Here is a 20,009-nt window from a genome sequence, read left to right as displayed (position 1 = left end):
GCTAGTTGCTATTAGAAACAGTCAACACGCTTGTCACCAGAAACATCTCTAACATCTAAATTGAACTGAGTTCTTCCTACTTCATGTCTCCTCATGAACTCTATTACTACAGAGATTCAGCTGATGACCATATTAAACTGTATTCAGGATCATAATGCAGAGCAGAGCAGAGAGGACGATGAGGCAGCTCTTTAGCTCAGCGTTGTGAAGTAACTTCTCCTCCTGTGTGATTAGGACGGGTTTTGCGTGCACTAATAGGACGGCAGCCATTTTATTTTTCCTAATGATTGTTCCCTAGACACAATGAGCCATTATATCTAATGAAAGGTATTTGGGAATATATTTATAATAAAGTAATATTTAAGTATTTTCATTTTTGTAATTGCCAGAGAATCCCTTTAAGATCTGCTTGCATCATTCACACATAAATGTTTTTGGAGGCTACAAAACTGGAGTTATGTTAGATAATCTAGTGATCATAATGGCGGATATTATACTGGGCTGCCTGTTAGTCACCATATTAGGAACACTACAGTCAGGCTTCCCAAACCTGAAATGGCTGCTTACAGACAAAATGGAAAGACGATAGAGATAGACACACCTGGCCTCATTTATCTGCTGGAAAACAAGGCATTAAACATGTAGAGATTCAACCTGTCATATATATATTGGCAATATCTGCAAAAAAAGAATCTCATTCTGACAGCATACCCTTAAAAATATCAGGAAGCCACTATAAATTGAACAGAAGGACAGGATGCACAATGCTAGTCATCGGGGAATAACGAGAAGAATGGTGACAACATCAGAAAAATTGTTACCAAATCATGTCTACTTAGTTATCTGTCCTATTGCATTAGACATTCACAATTGATACTCTGTTCATCAAGATTAGAGCATGGTGGTTTCTTCTTTATATACATGATGCTGTTATATTTGTGCTGGGAGACGTCTTCACACTTTTCCAGCCTTCTTGCCTGTTAGTAGTCTGAAGATTCCCATAGTCTGTCTTCAGAGCATGACCTCCTGCACTAGCGCTCCCCTGTAGGCATCTAAAGTTAGCCGTGCGGTGCCAATAATAATTTTCTTCAAGAGATATGGTTTGAGGTCTTGAGCTGTTATCATTCTGTAGTTTTTTTATATCATTAAACAATAGTTAAAGGGAACCTGTCACCTGGATTTTGTGTATAGAGCTGAGGACATAGCCTGCTAGATGGCCGCTAGCACATCCGCAATACCCAGTCCCAGTTACATTGTGTAAAAAAAAAGATTTGATACATATGCAAATTAACCTGAGATGAGTCCTGTCCCTGACTCATTTCACATACAGGACACATATCAGGTTAATTTGCATATGTGTCAATTTTATTTATTTTTTTACACAATAAAAGCACACAGAGCTATGGGGACTGGGTATTGCAGATGTGCTGGCGGCCATCTAGCAACCCATGTCCTCAGCTCTATACCCAAAATCCCGGTGACAGGTTCCCTTTAATTATTGGAGGAGACTATTATAGGCGTGCAGGGAGATCGAATATTCCTGTGATGGAGATCATTTCATGACTTATGATCTTTGTTTGGTCTTCAGGAGATGGAAATCCCAAGGAAAGCTCCCCATTCATTAACAGCTCAGAAATGGACACAGGAAAAAACATGGCCCTGTTTGAGGTAAGTCGGAACTTAGAGAAAGCAAAAGGATGATAGTCAATTTCAACGACAATCAATTTGGGCTCATGGGAGGAAATATTTTCTTCCTCACTCTAGATGGCAGCTGAATAATTTTTCTGGGTATATGAAATTCTGTGGTAATTATAGCCCTAAATATAACTCTTTGATTGAAACCTAACATAACATTAGTCATGGGATAAATGTATACCACTTTTCTAAATGCTGTAATTGTACTTGCCTTAAAGGGATATTCCAAGATTTGAATATTGACGGGCTATTCTCAGCATAGGCCATCAATATATGTACAGCAGGGGTCTGACACACCGCACACCTGCCGATCAGCTGTTTCATTGTACACTGAATTGAGCAGCACTGTGGTTATCAGCTGCATATACCACACAATGGACAGAGCTGTGTCAGTCCAGCGCCTACTTCCAGCACCAAAGCTACTCTGAAATAGATGATTGGCAGGTGTGCCGGGTGTTGTATGCCGGATCATCTGTATTCTTTAAAGAAGCCTGTCTTACATTGATGATTAACTCACCTTTTGTGCACACAAAAAAATGTGATCCTTAGTCTTTTGTACAGTTTAGTTTATAGATTACATTTAACTTTGAATTAAGCAAACTTTCCAGCCTCTTGTGCTAAGAGAGACACCCCATGACATGCAGTTGCCCTCTCTTACACTTCTATATCCTTTCTACATTGTGGATTTATTCACATTTATTTATAGAGGAGAAATATTTTATTTGAGTCACAGAATTTTCATTTTTCTTTTTATGCATTCTAAAAGTTTGCTTTTGCAGCTGCTGCTTGACATTGGGTACAAGCCAGTACACCAAAGTCCTTCCCTTGCTCAATTATGCCCAGTTGTATTCTATGTTATATCTGAAAACTGCCTTAAAACAAATAAAATAGCACCCCAGAGCATACCATAGTGTGAATAATAGCTAGCACCAGGTAAGAGAAAACAAAAGATGGTAATAAACTGATTACTCTTTATGGTGGTGCTTGATTAGGCATATACAGTATACCAATCTGTATGTGGCATGGCCTGTTTTCTCTAACTTTCATCTTTTCTGTTTTTATTAAATGATAGATAATGTAACTTAAATGTAATCATCATCTTTTTCTAATTTTTTTTATTCAATGTCATGTTTGTAGGAAGAAATGGACACAAGTCCAATGGTCTCTTCGCTTCTCAGTGGCTTGGCCAATTACACAAACCTGACCCAAGGAGTGCGAGAGCATGAAGAAGCCGAAAACAATGAAGGGGCAAAGAAGAAGCCTATTCAGGTAAGACCTTAGAAAAGACAACTATCATAGCCATAGGTTTTTTTCTGGATATATGTCAAGTGATAACTGTAAGTTCTCCATCCAGAAGTCTATTTAGATAACTTTTTTTTGTATTGCAATTTATTAAAGGAAAACCACCTAAATCTATACAGCAAAATGTAAGGGTACCAATTTTTATTCAATCAGATTCCATGAGATACAAAAAAAGCAGGCTACAAATTTTAGCAACATACTTTAGTGATCTGGAAAAGATAGGCCACAAGGGGTTAGCTAATTTTAGCTGCAGAGAAATTCGAAGGTTCTGGCCTTCAACTAAGCCTCCCTATGTGACTATTGACCTGCAATGTCCAGGAACAATAAATTTGTAAAAAAAAAAAACGATGGCCTTCTATGCGGCTGTTCATTTAGTGTACCGTAGTAAAGCTATAGGATGCATAATATACAGTGCAAATTTTGAAGCAGCTAAAAAGCAGATAGCAAATGAACATTAGTCATTACTTGATGTTGTTAAATTAATTAAAGCCATTATTATCTGGCAACAGCATGTCCATTACCCAAGCTTTATAATGTTGTCAGCCTCTGTGAATGAAATAATGAAATGATAATTTATCACGTACCAACAAAAAAGCTGTATTACCAAATCGCAAGGACTGTGGTATTCAAAAAGTTTGCGAATGGTCAGAAAAATATTCTTAAGGCCCTTTTACACTAGCCGAGGATCGGGGCAATTATCGGAAATGGGCCTTTGTAGGAAAGCTCATTCCCAATAATTGCCATGTGTAAAGGTGCTGTTAATCACTCAATGAATAAACAAACACGCGCTTATAAGAGGATCACATCTTCTATGTGGCACATAAAATCATCTTTTGTTGGCAGAACCATGTCCTGCTTAAACAAGAATGAGTGGCCAGAAAATAATGGAGAAAAACAATCAAAGCAATAATCATTTATCACAATATAGTGGACAAATTGCCAGGAATGGTAATTACCAGGAACGGTAATTATCAGGAACGTTCTGTTCATTCCCGATAATTGCCTGTGCATCAGCTCATGTAAAAGGGCCTTTAGGGTTCAGTAAAGAGGGCCAATTTCCAGGTCCAAAACTGGATTATTTTCTGCTTTGCTATATAGTGCAGGGAAGAAACCACTCTCACTAGTGGTTTGTTTAATCCCAAGCAAAACTCAACTGTATTAGAAGTTCCAATCGCCGGCACTTGCCTGTCTTCTGCAAGTCATGCATGTTGTCTTCATGAGTCAACTACTTGGAGTAGGAAAACACTGCCCTAATATACTGAGACATAAGGCCGACATACACATTATTGTATTGTAGTATATTGTCAGCTGAACCTGTTGAGAACAGCAGGTTGTGTCAACAGTCTATTGTGTCTAGGGAGCTCCAGAATCTCTCCCAACAGATGATGTTGTGGGAGAAAAGGATTGGGCAAAGTGAATATATTGCCTGATCCTTTTATTCTCCCCCCACTAAATACACATAAATGTTCAGCCAAACTGAACATAGATGTATATGGGGTAGTTAGGTGGTAGTCAGGAAAGATAGCTGTCAGCCAAACAACAGCTATTGAATGTGTATGGCCGCCTGAGTGCTCATCTGACACACGTTAATTCAAGAGTTGCCAAACAGAATTTTTATATTTTCTAGACAATCACAGACAGCCAACATTTTTGTGGACAAATTCGAAAACCAGATTGAATGATTACATATATATATAAGTAATACATGTCTAAAGCTCAGTATAATGCAATATACTGATATGAATGCATTACCAGTATTTAGTGTGAGCCATAAAATGATGATAATTACAATCACAATGACTAGTGAAAGTACCACTAGTCTCAAAAAAACATGGACACAACAATTTTTTTTCACGGATGCTAAAGAAAGTATGCTGTTTTTACAGACTGTCCAGAAATTTCTGGACAGTTGGCAACCCTCCTCAATACTTAAACCTTCTCCTACATGTCTGCAAATACCTCGGGAGAAATTGTTTTCTCTCTGTTTAGTGAGTTTCAACTTCCATAGTCTTTACATACTAAATAGTGTAGTAGACCAAAGAAAAGTATAATCTTGGACCTGATATCGGGAATAACAAAGGATTGTGTGTTAGTAGTTGTGTTATGGCTGTATTGGTAATTTATTCGCATTGTATCTAAAGAGTATAATGCTATAATAGTCCCATTTAATAAAACTATAACCAGGTCTATCGTTCCAATCTCTTACTGGATGCATCCTGAAAAATCTATCATTTTGGAATCTCAGTTATATCAACCCTATTGCTATTGTTTTCCCCTAAAAAAAAGCAATGGTTTAATAAGACTAAAGAATTCCCATCATTTTGACTGTAGCATTGTCTAGTCAAAGAAGACCATTTTTTAAAAAAAATCTGCCAGTAACAAGGAAACTTTACATCAAAGATGAAAATTAATTCAGAGTTCTAAGAGAAACGATAAACCTTACCCAGGAACCTCATGAGAATACCGTGGTCATTAGAAGACAAGCTGTAGTGTTGAGTTAATAGCCACATGGAGTGAACCGCTAGACAAACATAAAACCCCTGAAGGACTTCTCATCTGAAATGGATTAGCTTGTCTGGCGGTTTCTTTAATATCGCTGTTAACAACACGAGTAACACTTGGATTTTACCGACTACATTTTCTGTTGTGTTTTGGGAGGTCCCTGCCTGTTATTTAAATATTTCTTGTTATTTATCCACTGCCTTGATGCTGAATAAAAGAACGGGAGATATATTGTATATGATGCCTTCACAGTATTATGGATCAACAAAAATATATGGAGTAATAATTGTCTACACTGTATAGTAGTAGTGTGCCCATTCTCAGTGCTGTACACAAAACTCACAATGGACCATCAGAACTTCCCCAAATGTTTACCTTTATTAAACTTATAGGGGGATCAGCACATTGATGACCTCTTCATCAGGATAGGTCATTAGTATCAGATTGGTGGCATCGAGGTAAATATGCAATAGGCCCCAGCACCAGCTCAAGCATTGTAGTACCTTTAAATGGTTGATCCATGGTGGTGCTAAGAGTCAGACTGCTACTGATTTGATATTGATGGCCTGTCCTAAAGTTAGGCCATCTATATGCTGTTCCAGGAAAATACCTTCGAATTGTGCCTCCAGTTATAATTAAGTTTTCATTAATAAATAATACAGGTGCATATCAGAGACTTTGTAATATATCTTATTAAAGAAATATACTTCCTCCTGCTTCCCTTCATGCAGCCCCTTATCTATGAAGGCCTCGATACACATTAGTGCATTGTTGGCCGAAGGATCATTTAGCTGACAGGTATTGAATGCATATGGCTGCCCTAATAACACCTGTCTCCTTCTTCAACCTCACACACAAAAGTATATGGAGAGAGAAGGGGGGTTGAGGTGGTGATGTACTGCTTGACTCCAAACAGTGGTAGAGCCTTATCTTACTAGATATAGTAGAGTCAAAAGTGCTAAGTATAAAAGCTAAGAAACTTCAGTTTGAAAATCTCTCTCACCCAGCAGCCCCCTCCGCTAATAAGATATATTACAAAGTTTCTTATATCGACATGCACTATACATTTATGAAAACTTGCCTTATAATTGGAGGTATGCTTTAAAGCAAATCATCAGATTATGCCCACTCGCCTATTACGCAAAAAATAGCGCTCTCCTTTTTGGCTAATAGGAGATCAAACCAGTCCCTACACTTTACTGCCCTTACATATGACAGTATAATATGATAACAGATCTACTTTAATGTGCAACATTCTATTTTTATGTAGACAATTCCAAAATACATGTGTATAGAGGCACACTGCCCCATTCCATCCTGAGGAGCCTATCATTGATTTATACAGATATGCATGCAAATAAAAGAATAAATAAATAATAATAAGCAAGTTTGCCCATATGTATTTATATAAGTATATATATATATATATATATATATATATACATATATATATATATATATATATATATATATTTAGCTTGTTGTACCATAACTTTGCTCCAGTTTGTTAGTACATTTTCATATAGCCTTGTGTTAGTATCCCATAAAAGAATTTCATTAACTGTTGTTCTTTACTTCAGGCTCCAAGTATGGGAACCTTCATGGGTGTCTACCTTCCCTGCTTACAGAACATTTTTGGTGTTATCCTTTTTCTGCGCCTCACTTGGGTTGTGGGGGTTGGAGGTGTCCTGGAGTCTTTTGTTATGGTCATGATGTGCTGCTCCTGTGTGAGTATGGGCCTGGGGAATGGTAGAGGATGAAAGGACAGGAGATCATTATTAGGAGGCTCGGTTGGATAGGAACTACATGTACAGTACAAGTACACATATACAGTATATATACTGCAATACGAAAAGAAAGTTAGCACATCTTATGATGCAAGGGAACTCTGCAAACATTGAATCTATGGACTATACATTGTAACAGTGCTATATTCACTCATGAACATGAGGTTCTCAGCACCCATTTTCAAACAATGTGCCAAGAACCTCTTATTCATTTCTATAGTGAATATAGCATTGGTACAATTTGTAGTCCATAGATTCAGTGTTTGCATCTTGTGTTTTCTTTAGTATATATATTTAAGTTACACCAGTATCCTTGATATCCTACCAAGTAGTAGTCATTCTCCTGATACCCATAACCGTACAAATACCCCGTTACAGAAATAGGCAGTCACAGCAAATCTGCTGCAGTCAAAGGAGATGCCAAGTAATAAACTCAACGGTTGAGTATCCTATATAGGTGCCTTGCTCCTTTATATTCCCAGAACACAGTAGTTAATGTACAGGCGGCTATTCCTAGAATTGAATGTTAGTTTATGGATTTTTTTGGAGAAAAAAACTGTTTTTCACTGATTTTCTATTTTCTTCTTTATTCCAATCTATAATTCTCAATGTTACCTTATGTCTGCACATTCTTGTTCTCATGACCTTTTCATACCTAACGGCTTCTCCCATCTCCACCGTCACTCTTCATAGCTTTTCTTCTTTCGGCATTTGGACATTTTAATCCAGTACCACTAAATTGGTCCCATATGGTTACCTTATGAGGGCAATGCAAAGTAGCCCATATTAATTCCACATGGACATAGAATTACTGTGTGGTCCATATCACATTAGACGACTGAAGGATGTGACAGAGTGTGATGTTGCATCTATTGTGTATTTTTATCCCATGATCTTGTCTGATGTTACTGCCAGTGACTGTGTCTAATATCACACCCACTCTTTATAGGATTGCCGCTAGTGCCAAGGCTGATCCTTAATTGAGCAGCACTGCTTCTTGAATGATCGCCTAGTTTTGGATCCTATTGCACGTGCTTTCTTATAAGTGCGCTATTTGGATAACACTAAAACAGCAAAACTCATTTCTGATCTAGGCTGTTAAGTTAAAGTTGTAGAAGACATTCAATTAAGGCTGACAAGAAAAATCTTTTGCCAACTCGATCTACAAGGAAGCTCAGCTTGCTATAAATTGGAGTTCAACAGAAGAATTGTTACAACGTTCATTTCTTCTGCCTCCTCTTATTTCTTTAAGGCCTGATTGAGATAGTGATATTTGTCACCCGTGTACGGTCTTCTGTGCACATGGACATCACAACCCATCGACGTAAATGGTGCTGTTCACACCTTTGTCTGCACGCACTCTTAGGGCTGTACCTCACACAATGTAAACCTGGAAACCACGGGAGACAAATGTTGCCAGTAGTCTCCAGTCTTGTGTTCTACATAGACCTCAGTGCCATACAGGGACGGATTGGCCATAGACCTGACAGGGAAATTTCGCCTGAACCCTCCCCTCTGACGCTGGCTGAGTACATAATGAGCTCTCATTGGTAATTAAAGCTGTGCTCATATACCGCACATGCTCTCCTGGAATCAACTGTGGCCCACAACTGGAGAAGGAGGACAGAAAATGGCAGCTATTGATGACAACCACAGAGGGACAGCTTTTGAGGCAGTAAATTGTGATGCACTGTGGTATAGGGTTCTGCTAGGATGGTATTTTGTGCTATGGTATTGCTGACCCCACCTACTTGTGATGCCCTGCCTTCTGTAAATTTGGACCCGCCTACAACATGGGGCCACTTTTAAAAAAAAAAATTCCCGGGGCCACTTTAACTTCCCAGTCCGCCTCTGGTGCCATATCAGAAATTGTCTATGTGTTGCAGTCGTTCTTTAATATGCCCATCTGAATCAGGCCTGACACAGCTAAAGTTGTCATTTGGCAGAGTTATCTGTGGTTTTACATAGGACTGCAGGTATCTCTAAATTATTACAGTGCACTAACAATACATTTAATTGCATTAAATAACACATTTCTATTATAAAATCAATCACAATGCTGTAAAAATAACAACATGAATCTAAGGAAGGCGGTAATAAACATCTAAATCAATGCATACAATCAAGACACATAAACACGAAAAAAGAAAAGTACTCAGGTGTATTGCTTAAAGGGGTTGTGCCGCCAGTAAATTTTATTTTAATAGAATTCAGCATGGGAAAGCAGTTACTTTTGAAAATTACTTTCTGTTCCAAAAAAGTTGTAAGATATTCACTTTACGTCATTATTATGGTGCCCCCTAGTGTTTAATCTGTAATATAACATGCACATCCACCTACCGAGGTGGTCGCACATGCTCAGTTCCATCCTTCAACCACCTGCCCCCATTAAAGGACATGTCCCTGAGCTTTCGGCCTAAGGAGAATCTAGCAGAGCAGCTGGGGCAATGAATGGGGAGCTCTCTGATCCATGTGAGGTACAGGGCTGGTTCTAGCTTTGTTAGAAAGAGATTGTCATGTGCTATATGATGTCTGATTTTCATTTTTATCAATCCTCATTCATAGGAATACCCGTTTAAGCAAAGTCAACATTGTATATACACCCTATTTACTGGTCAAGAAAGGTATTTTCAATTTGAATATTTTCCCTAAAGTCGAATACAGCAAACCCCAGCCTCATTGGCTACTATCAATTGAAAAGAACTAATCACCTTGATTATACGTGGAATATTACTACACCTCCAATGCTTTTAGCTATATTGATCTGGCAGCCATCAAATATGGGACACTATAGTCATAACCTCTGTTGGGAAAATCTCTAAGGTTAAAGATAACAATACAATTCCATTGAGGCAAATAATCCAGTAAGCTACAAACCAAACAATATATGTCCTCCCAAAGTATAAAGACTCCGCACTCCAAGAAGTACTTTACAAAAGACACGTGATTTATTCCCAGTGGGAATTTTATCAATAAATCATGTGTGTTTTGCAAAGTATTCTTTCGCCTGCAGAGTCTTTATTCTCCTGTATTGACTAGTCTGGGACCCGTTTCTTGCACTCTATGATGTTGGTGGTGTGCCAGCTTATTTTGAATATATATTCACCCAGCATGGGCAAATATTTATGCAGTACTATACACTTAAACAACCAACGCAATGTCTATGCCCACCCCAGAAGGGGCAACAGATCCAGCATAGTCACCTCTGGTGGCACAACTTCTTTTCCAGTGGCTACTTGAACTTATTTGGGTCCCTTCATTTTGGATCAGCAGATATGCTAAGGTCACCACTGCCGCAAACTATTGCTAATATACTTGCCACTTATATCTTAGGCTACTTTCACACTAGCTTTTTTACTGGATCCGGCAGGGTTCAGCAAAAACGCTTCCGTTACTGATAAATACAACCATCTGCATCCGTTATGAACGCATTCGGTTGTATTATCTTTAACATTGCCAAGACGGATCCGTCATGAACTCCATTGAAAGTCAATGGGGGACGGATCCGTTTTCTTTTGTGGCAGATTATGTCAGAGATATTGACTTGCATTGGGTGTCATGCCGGATCCGTCTTGCTCCGCATCCCAGGACGGAGAGCAAACTACAACATGTGGCAGTTTGCTCTCCGGTATGGGAATGCAACGGAACGGAATGCATTTTGGAGCATTCCGTTCTGTTCAGTTCAGTTTTGTCCCCATTGCCAATGAACTGGACAAAACTGAAGCGTTTTTTCCCGGTATTGAGCCCCTATGACGGAACTCAATACCGGAAAACTAAAATGCTAGTGTGAAAGTAGCCTAAGTTATTGTCTGTTAGGACACCCAGTGACCAGTTGTGGTATTGCACCCTTTGCTTATTGTGTAGCTAATGAATATATTTCAAAGACCCCTTGCTGTTGGATAAAAGCTTCATAATCTTCTACGGTCCAAGGACCACAGTGTCAGATTTCATTGCTTTGAGGGTCTGTAATGAGATTTTTTAGATTAAAAACTTAGCAGTTGTCCACAACTGTTTTAACTCCCCCTTCCACTCAGTGGGAGCTGTGAAGGAAACTATACTTATCTGCTCCTCGCCACTCGATTCTTGTTCCATGGATCCCAGGCTGTCTTCCCTGCACTTCCGGTCTCTGCATGTAAACTTCCTGCATGGACAGGACCACGTGTGGTACTGCAGCCAATGACTGGCCTCAGTGATGCTGTGACACCAAGCAACACATCACCGGTGGGATATGTGCCACTTGGGGACAATGGCAAACATAGTCTAAAATATAGTATTGAGTCACCAAAATAAGGGCGGTCTGGTGGGACAATGCAAACATCATTCAGACTGTCCTAATGTCTATGTTGCATCACAGCTTCTGCGAATGGGGCCACAGGTGTCAGGGGTCACTGTGTCACCCTTGCCCGAATGCAACACCAAAATAAATGCAACCATTCCATGATCTCGCTGTGGTCTTAACTATGCACCCATTTACTTTTCCATCACATGTTGATTATACTTTCACATGTTCTCAAGTGTTAAATTCATTCTAATACCAAAGCATTGTCACAGCTCTGCCTTTCACACTAGCATCACTAAAGTAATTAAAGACGTCCTTGGCGTATAGCTGTATTTAGAAAAGAACTGCATCCAAATGATGTCTGTAATTATCCCTCAAAAATCTCTGAGAACAGAAGAAAGTGAGTAATATATTATGTTATTGCTCTCACCCAAAACCATTTTTTGGGATATAGTTGGGGGCATGAATACTGCTTGACTTCAGGAAAATACATTTTGCAGTCAATATGGACAATGCTACAAGGTGACATAGTACGATGTTGTTTCATATTGACCTCTGATCCTGTGGTGACCTGTCCAAAGCTGTATCATGCCATGTCGCACCATGTCTATTGATACAGATTATGCCACAATTTAGGCTAATTTGCCTCTGCCTCTCTGCAGGATGCTTACACTCCTGCCATTCAACCTTTCTACCCCCAGCCACCCACTATTCGATCTTGACACCTCCTGGTCAGTCCCGCGCTGGGACCTCCATCTAATGAGCTGAAAGAGTACATAGCTTGTCAACATGACAATCAATACCACTGAGGACCGGACTCATTAATATTCATGAGTTCTAACCAACGTAATGGATTTTACTAGATTTTGAAGTCACGTATTAACCAGTGCCTGCATATATTAATGGACGGTTGTGTGTCTCATAAAGTGTGAAGGCAATGTGGAAAATTTAGGAACCTCTGGATCAAGTATTCCACTAGTCAGCATTATCACTTCATCTGAATCTAAAGGAAAAATCGATTTTCCTTTTTGTCCAATTATGTGACATTCTCCCATAAAACTTTACTTGATTTTAAGATCTTGGAGGAATCCAGGAATGCCCCCCCCCCCCCCCCCCTCCGCCATTCAAGGGGTTCTATGAGATAAGAAAACCAGTCTGCTTTTCCAAATGTGTCAACTCTTGTCTAACTAGAGTAAGGCTAGGCTGGAAAATATTACATAGCCCATAGGCAAGGGTGGCACTGTTTCTGGAAAAAAAAGGAGTTTCCTTTTATCTAATCTTCTACAACCTAATTCCCATAAAAAATAAATAGTATAACAAATAGGTCCTTTGCGACCACAGGCAATCTAGATAATGAAATGACAGAGGTCCCTTCAGCATTTCTCCTGATTGACGGGGATTCTAGAATCAATCAATAAGAGATGGAATAGCTTAGGGATATTCTTAATATCGTACTTATTCTTACTATAATTTGAAAATTATTTAAAGGGTTGGAGTTCCAGTCCTCAGATGGCCGTCCATCAGTGGCCTTCATTGCATTACACTCCCCAAAGCATGGGAGACAGGCATATGCAAACCACTTTGAAGTTTTATGGGTGGGAGATTTACTCCAAATTGAAATTCTCTTAGCCTACAACACTTGCATCATCAGGTTTATGCAGGCATTTTATCTACTGTATGTCCTGTCGGGTGAATGCCCCACCATCCTGACAAGCCCCAGAGCTACCTTCAGTATACTATATTGTAAGTGCTTGTTCTGATACATGTTCTGTGATATGTCTTCTGTGTCTCATTCCTTATATGTGACATTGCATCTACATTAGCACCTTTTTCATATGATACTGGACATAACAGTCAACCAGATTATTACATCATGTCCTGAGTTATTGAAATTACGTCGACAAAGGGATCTTTAGGCCTTCATCCTCCGACCTTCTAGTAGATATAAGACAACTTCTGACTGATATGATTGCTACAGTATGTTTTTATGGTCTCCGACAATGACTGTACTTGAATGTTGACCAATTTGGCCCACTATACTTCAGTATCTACCATAACTTCCTACCCCTGTCCAAGTGCTAAATCATTGCTATTCATGAAAAAAAAAAAAAAAACATTTAAACATGACATATATATATGGCTGTGGTATATTCTACTTTCTACCTGTTCACTGCATCAGAAATCATAATCCCTGGTTGTATGCTGCATCTGATCTCATATCCTTTGAATGTACACCGTATTTGATATCACGCCCTTGAGCTTGCAGTGGATCTCAGCTTAAGTTGTCGGAGGGTGCACTGCGCCTGATATCACATAAAGTGTGCACATCTCAGTTCCCATTGTCTGAGTGAGTGCTGTATCTCAGGCAATGCAGTCTGAGTCTGAACTGCATCTGATATCACATCCTCTTACTGTGCGCTGCATTTGATATCATTTACTCCCGCCATGCACTGCACCAGAAAATACCCCACATTGCACTGCGTCTGACATCTTCACCTCACCATGCACTGTACCTGAGACAAATTCTTTTCATGGTGCACTGCTTCTCTTATCCTCCCATGATGCATTGCGTCTCATGTCCCACCCCCCACCCCTTATGCACTGCTCCTGTCATCATCTTCCCCACCCCATTATGCGTTGGGTAAAGGCTCATTGTGCCTACCTGTGTTTGCTCTGCAGACCATGCTGACTGCTATCTCAATGAGCGCCATCGCTACCAATGGAGTTGTGCCAGGTAGGGGGAATTTTAGATGAACAAAATAAGGGAGATGCAGTGCGTGGGAGGAATTGGGTGGGGGTACACAATACTGCTTGATGCAGACGCAATGTGTGTGGGGGTGTTGGAGACTATATGCCAGATGCAGGCGCTTTGCATCAATCAGATTAAATAAGCGCATAAGGGGATTAGTCCTTAAGGAGGATGTGTAGTAATGAAAATGTCTAGCACACGTGTATAGAAGGAAGAAAGTATTGCCGTGAGGGTATGCTTTAAGGATTTGCATAAAGTTGTCTTTCGTAATAACTGTTGTAGTTTAGTGATATATATCGTGAGGCCAAATATGTGAAACCTAATGTTCTGAGCACACCAATAAAGGGGTGCAGTGCATTGTCCAATAATGCAGTGGTATGAGGTGCAGTGCAGTGATACAAATGTGTGATATTGCCCTCATTTTCAGTGCATGTTTCTGAGAACTCTATCTCTTCTAGCTGGTGGCTCATATTACATGATCTCTCGTTCATTGGGCCCAGAGTTTGGAGGAGCTGTGGGGCTTTGCTTTTACTTGGGGACCACATTTGCAGGAGCCATGTACATCCTTGGAACCATAGAGATTCTGTTGGTAAGATTTTCTTGTGGAATTAATATTTTCTTAATGTTTGATCTATAAGCAACAACCAAGCTTTCAATGTTTTATTCTTAAGATGATGGACTACTTATTGGCCAAATGCACGAAGACTGTGAGACAAAGCACATACGAAGGATAAGTGCAGTCAAACCAAAAGATTTTAGTTTATGTGGAAAGGCAGAAATAAATTAGAAGGAAACAGAATGTATAAGTAGCCTCTGTGACATAATTTATAGCTTTTGGCTTCACTAGCAACTCTATTAAAAGGGAATCTGTCAGCAGTTTTGACAGTGCTAAACGCACTAGGTATAAGGTTTGATACAGCAGTACAAATATCGTGTGTGGAGCTTTTATTATAAAGAGTAGTGTAAATATGAAGTTTTATTCCTCCAGATTCTGCCACTGGGGGGCGGGGCTTCACTATGAAGTGCTCTCTGCACTGAGCTGCTTCACAACCCCTCTCTTCTGCTCTGAGTGACAGCTGTAGTGCTCTGTTGGTTGGATGATACAATTGTCACTCAAAGCAGAGGGGAGGGGTTGTGAAGCAACTGAATGGAGAGAGCACTTCACAGTGAATCTCAACCTCTATTGCACTTAAGGAGCAGAATCTGGCAAAATAAAAGTGCATATTCACATTTCTCCTAATAATAAAACCTACACAAAAGTTATGTTTGTACTGCTGTCTCCAGTCCTTACTAGAGCTGTCAGCAGTTTAGCATGGTCAAAACTGCTGACAGACTCCCGTTAATTTAAGCAGCCCATACACGAGATTGATTTTGATTGATGTATGATCCCACCAGAAACATATCCTAGTAAACTGGTCAATCAGGGAGTTAGTTAAAAAAAATAACTTCCTGTAGCTTGTGCAAACAGCCATATTTGATGGTTCACGCATGCCCTTAGTTAGTTTAAAGCGTCAGCAAACAGAAGCCTGCCGTTGGCCATCACAATTGATCATTTGCAAGTAATGTTAGGCCGACATCAGCCCTTTTGTACAAATTTTATCTTGTGTATGGAATTGGCAGAAGGAGCCTGCAGGCTAGAAAATCCAAAATAATAGCTGGTTGCAACAGTTCAGAGCAATATTGTCAGCCAGGTTACTTCCAAACCAGACCTCGTGTTCTTCTTTGAAGGGGGTCCTTGACCTTCTTAAGTTAAAAGCATATTTCTGAAAGTGCTTATGTGTTACAATGCTAAGTAAGAAGAAAGCTAAAGTGGGGTTGGTAGGGAGGTTGTATAGGTGGAAAAGGAAAGCCATTTTCAAATGATTATTTATGGCTAGGAAGACATTCACTTTAAAATGGAAAAATCCTTACCCTCAAATGACTTCAGCTCCGGTTGGTGCCCTTGACCAGCTAATCCTATTAGAAAAGGACAACACTGGTAATATGATTCAATTCCATGAAATATGGGATCTTTAGATTGAGTGGTCTATAAAGACCATGCAAAATAGTAATGAATAACCATGAGTGTTTTTTTTCCTCCTGTCACATTTAGGATCTTGTTGGATAAAATATAATATAAATATAATACAATAACTTATTATGACTTTGCGTATATACGTAATGTCTGTATTAAATGTAAAAATTAAGAAGAATGGACTTTTATTATATAAATATATAGAATTGTTCAGCAAAATGCTTTTCTTAACATAACATTTTTCTTTATCCAGACTTATCTGTTTCCTGCAATGGCCATCTTTAAGGCACAAGAAGCTAGTGAGGAGCCTGCTGCACTACTTAATAACATGCGTGTCTATGGCACATGTGTGCTGACCTGCATGGCCATTGTGGTTTTTGTGGGCGTGAAGTATGTCAATAAGTTTGCTCTGGTGTTCTTGGGTTGTGTGATCCTATCCATCTTTTCAATATATGCCGGAGTCATTAAATCTGCATTTGAACCACCATATTTTCCGTGAGTTTGCTTAAATATACTTAAATGTTACTTAGAATTCTGTTTTTCTATGGCTTCTTTGTTATCTGTCATCTGCTTCGCATCTAATATATGATGGTTAAACACTGCAGAATGGTTTTATTCACAATTTTTATATCTATGTGCAGGTATTTAGGTAGTCCTATTCTGTATTGGGGTATGTATGGGGACTCAGAAATAACCAAATGCATTTGAGATGGCTTTTTCTGCTTGTTGCAACCTGTGTTTGTTTTATGAGGGCCTTGCGGGCTCATGCATACGATAATTTTTGTGTCCGCATTCAATTCACATTTTTTGCAGGTCACATGTGGACCTGTTCTCTTCAATGGGGGTGCAAAAGATGCGGGCTGCACACGGCGTATGTCTGTTCCATGGCATCTGCAATAATATAGAAGATGCTCCAAAATTATTTAAAGTTAAATACTATAAATGACTAAAACAGACAAGTCAGGAGAGATGACAAGTCTATTTTTTTTTATTTGCTCATATAGAGCCAACATATTCCTCGGCGCTGTCCCTAGTGGAGCTCACAATCTAAATTCCCTATCCCTGTCTTTGGAGTGTGGGAGGAAAGCCACACAAACACGGGGAGCACATACAAACACCATGCAGATGTTGACCTTAGTAGGAGTCAAACTTAAGACCCCAGCGCTGCAGGGCACCAGTGCTAAGGACAGGTCCATGATTGCACTCTTCTGTCTTGGGGTGTTAAGTGCCTTCCAGATACCTTTGATGCTACTTTTCTCTGGGGAACCAATTTTTCCCCACATAAGTCTTTGAGGAAGGTTCTACCACCTCTTAGCCACGCAGTCACGAGAGCTTCAGAAGATGCAATGTTGCTTTATTCTGTTATCTATTATTCAGAAGAAATTGAGAGTAAGGGTTCTGTTATATTGCCCCATATTCAGGCAGTGATAGTGCCAACCGATGATGCACACACCAATCGGCGCTCATTTGCATCGGGCTATTACAAAGCAGATGCAAAGTAAATGGGGGGGGGGGGGGGGGGGAGGGGATTGCAACCACAATTGCACAATTGTTCTTCCCATATTCAGTTCTAATGAATATCGGCACCACATCCTGGATTACACATGGACATGTGCTGCTGATAATCATGTATATTTTATTTTGAATCGAAGATCTAAACAGCTGACAAACAAATTTGACTACAGAATTATATATGACAGCTTTATTGACTGCTAGATCAAGGTCAAGACAGACAGTGCAACACGGCCTGCGTTTTCCATGGGAAGTAATATCATAGACAAGGTTATGCTATATGTATGAAAGTTGATAAAAAGATGTGTCCTTTGGTTTAGTGTTACCAGATGTCTTCAATGCTGCATATGAAAATCAATTAATATATGCAGGAATTGTACCGAAAACAAGCTGAGTCGCAGGGTATGTCCAGGAAACTGCAGAGCTAAACAATCTGGTTTTAATTCCTGGGCAGGAACGTAATTGTAAAAATAGAAGAAAACATAATTAAAAGTACTTCGTAATAAGCGCAAAAATGTCATCTTCAAAGTGCTGTATACCAAAAGTCTAGCAGGCACACTGTAAAGGTATATACAGACTTTATAATCATTTCATCAAGAGTGAATTTATTTATTTCTTCTGCTCATATTTTATGATCAAACTGAATTATTTTCCTTGTTTGAATTCTTAATTAGTTTGCTACTCTTATGAGCACAGCTGGACTAGAACAGTAAATTGAACTTTACTCCAATTTAACCTGCATTTTAAGTTTTGGTTAATTACTGTGCTGGTCAACCCATGGGTTTTCCAGCCAGTAATATTAATGATCTATCCTCAAGATAGGACATCAAATACCTGATCGGTGGTGGTCCAACTCCTGGCACTCCCGCCGATCAGCTGTTTGAAGGAGAAGCAGGGCTCATACTAGAGCTACTTCCTCTTCAAGATTACACTGTGTGCCATCTTGCTTCCACCAAGACAACGCGCAGTGTAATTTAGAAGAGGAAGTAGCGCTCGTATGAGCCCTGCCTCCTCTTCAAACAGCTGATCGGTGGGAATGCCAAGAGTTGAACTCTAAACGATTAGATATTGAAGACCTGTCCTGAGGATAGAGCATCAATATTACTGGCTGCACAACTTCTTTAAGTTCTCTGTGGGTGCTCAAGAAAGAAACATATATGAGATCAACTCCATGTCCACAATCATATTGGCAGGGTAGCCATATCCATCACTGCTGCTATGCTCCTCTTTAAAGGATATATGTAATCAGAAAATGACCTCTAAATGGACGTCCATTTAGAGATGGCAGCTGCATACTAATCATGCAGCTGCCGAGAGGGGGAACCCAGGGAGAAGGCAGGGACAGTTCCCAACGAGTGCTGTGTATACAGATCATGTGACCACCAGGGCCGGGAGAGTGCAGGAGCTGTCGGGTCTTCCACAGACCTCGATCAGCCCTGCAGTGAGGCTGTACAGTGCAGTATACTGCTGTACAGCCTCTCTGTTACTGGAGAAATCAATAGTGAAAAAAAAGTGAAGTTAAATGTCCCCCAGAGGTCTTGTATAACCTTATGGGGGACGCAAAGTGTAAAATAAAAAATACAAAAAATAAAGTGTTTCACAAGTAATTTAAAAAAATGTTAAAAATAGAAAGAAAAAAATAGACATATATGGTATTGCCACGTCCGTGACAGCTGACTCTTTAAATATATCACATGATCCACCCTGTCCGATAAACACCAAAAAGTTATTTTTATCAAATTGTACCAATAAAACCATCACCTCATCCCACAAAAAATTATCCCCTCCCCTCCTGCTCTATAAAAATAGCACATTTTGGTTACCTTACCAAACAAAAAACATGATACAGTGCAATTAAAAATCATATGTACCCCAAAATAGTACCAATAAAACTGGCACCTTATCCCCTAGTTTCCAAAATGGGGTAAATTTTTGGGAGTTTATACCGTAACGGTGCATCAGGAGGGCTTCAAATGGGACATGGCATCTAAAAACCAGTCCAGCAAAATCTGCCTTCCAAAAACCATATGATGCTCTTTTTCTTCTGCGCCCTGCCGTGTGCCCTTACATCAGTTTACGACCATATGTGAGGTGTTTATTTAAACCCCAGAATCAGGGTAAGAAACATTGAGTTTTGTTTGGCTGTTAAGCCTTGATGTGTTAAAGAAA

General features: G+C 39.5%; 1 protein-coding gene across 1 annotated transcript in view; it reads left to right on the top strand.

The window, feature by feature from the left end:
- Positions 1 to 20,009, top strand: part of SLC12A5 (solute carrier family 12 member 5) — an 82,813-nt gene that overhangs the window by 22,321 nt on the left and 40,483 nt on the right. The window contains exons 2-7 of the mRNA XM_044297376.1: positions 1,589 to 1,668; positions 2,833 to 2,964; positions 7,080 to 7,226; positions 14,245 to 14,299; positions 14,773 to 14,903; positions 16,582 to 16,823. Of these exons, the coding sequence (XP_044153311.1) occupies positions 1,589 to 1,668; positions 2,833 to 2,964; positions 7,080 to 7,226; positions 14,245 to 14,299; positions 14,773 to 14,903; positions 16,582 to 16,823 (787 nt within the window). The remainder of the gene's footprint in view (positions 1 to 1,588; positions 1,669 to 2,832; positions 2,965 to 7,079; positions 7,227 to 14,244; positions 14,300 to 14,772; positions 14,904 to 16,581; positions 16,824 to 20,009) is intronic.

This window comes from Bufo gargarizans, chromosome 6, assembly GCF_014858855.1.
Source record: "Bufo gargarizans isolate SCDJY-AF-19 chromosome 6, ASM1485885v1, whole genome shotgun sequence".
In the NCBI taxonomy this organism is placed as follows: Eukaryota; Metazoa; Chordata; class Amphibia; order Anura; family Bufonidae; genus Bufo; species Bufo gargarizans.
This window is presented reverse-complemented; position numbering and strand designations above follow the sequence as displayed.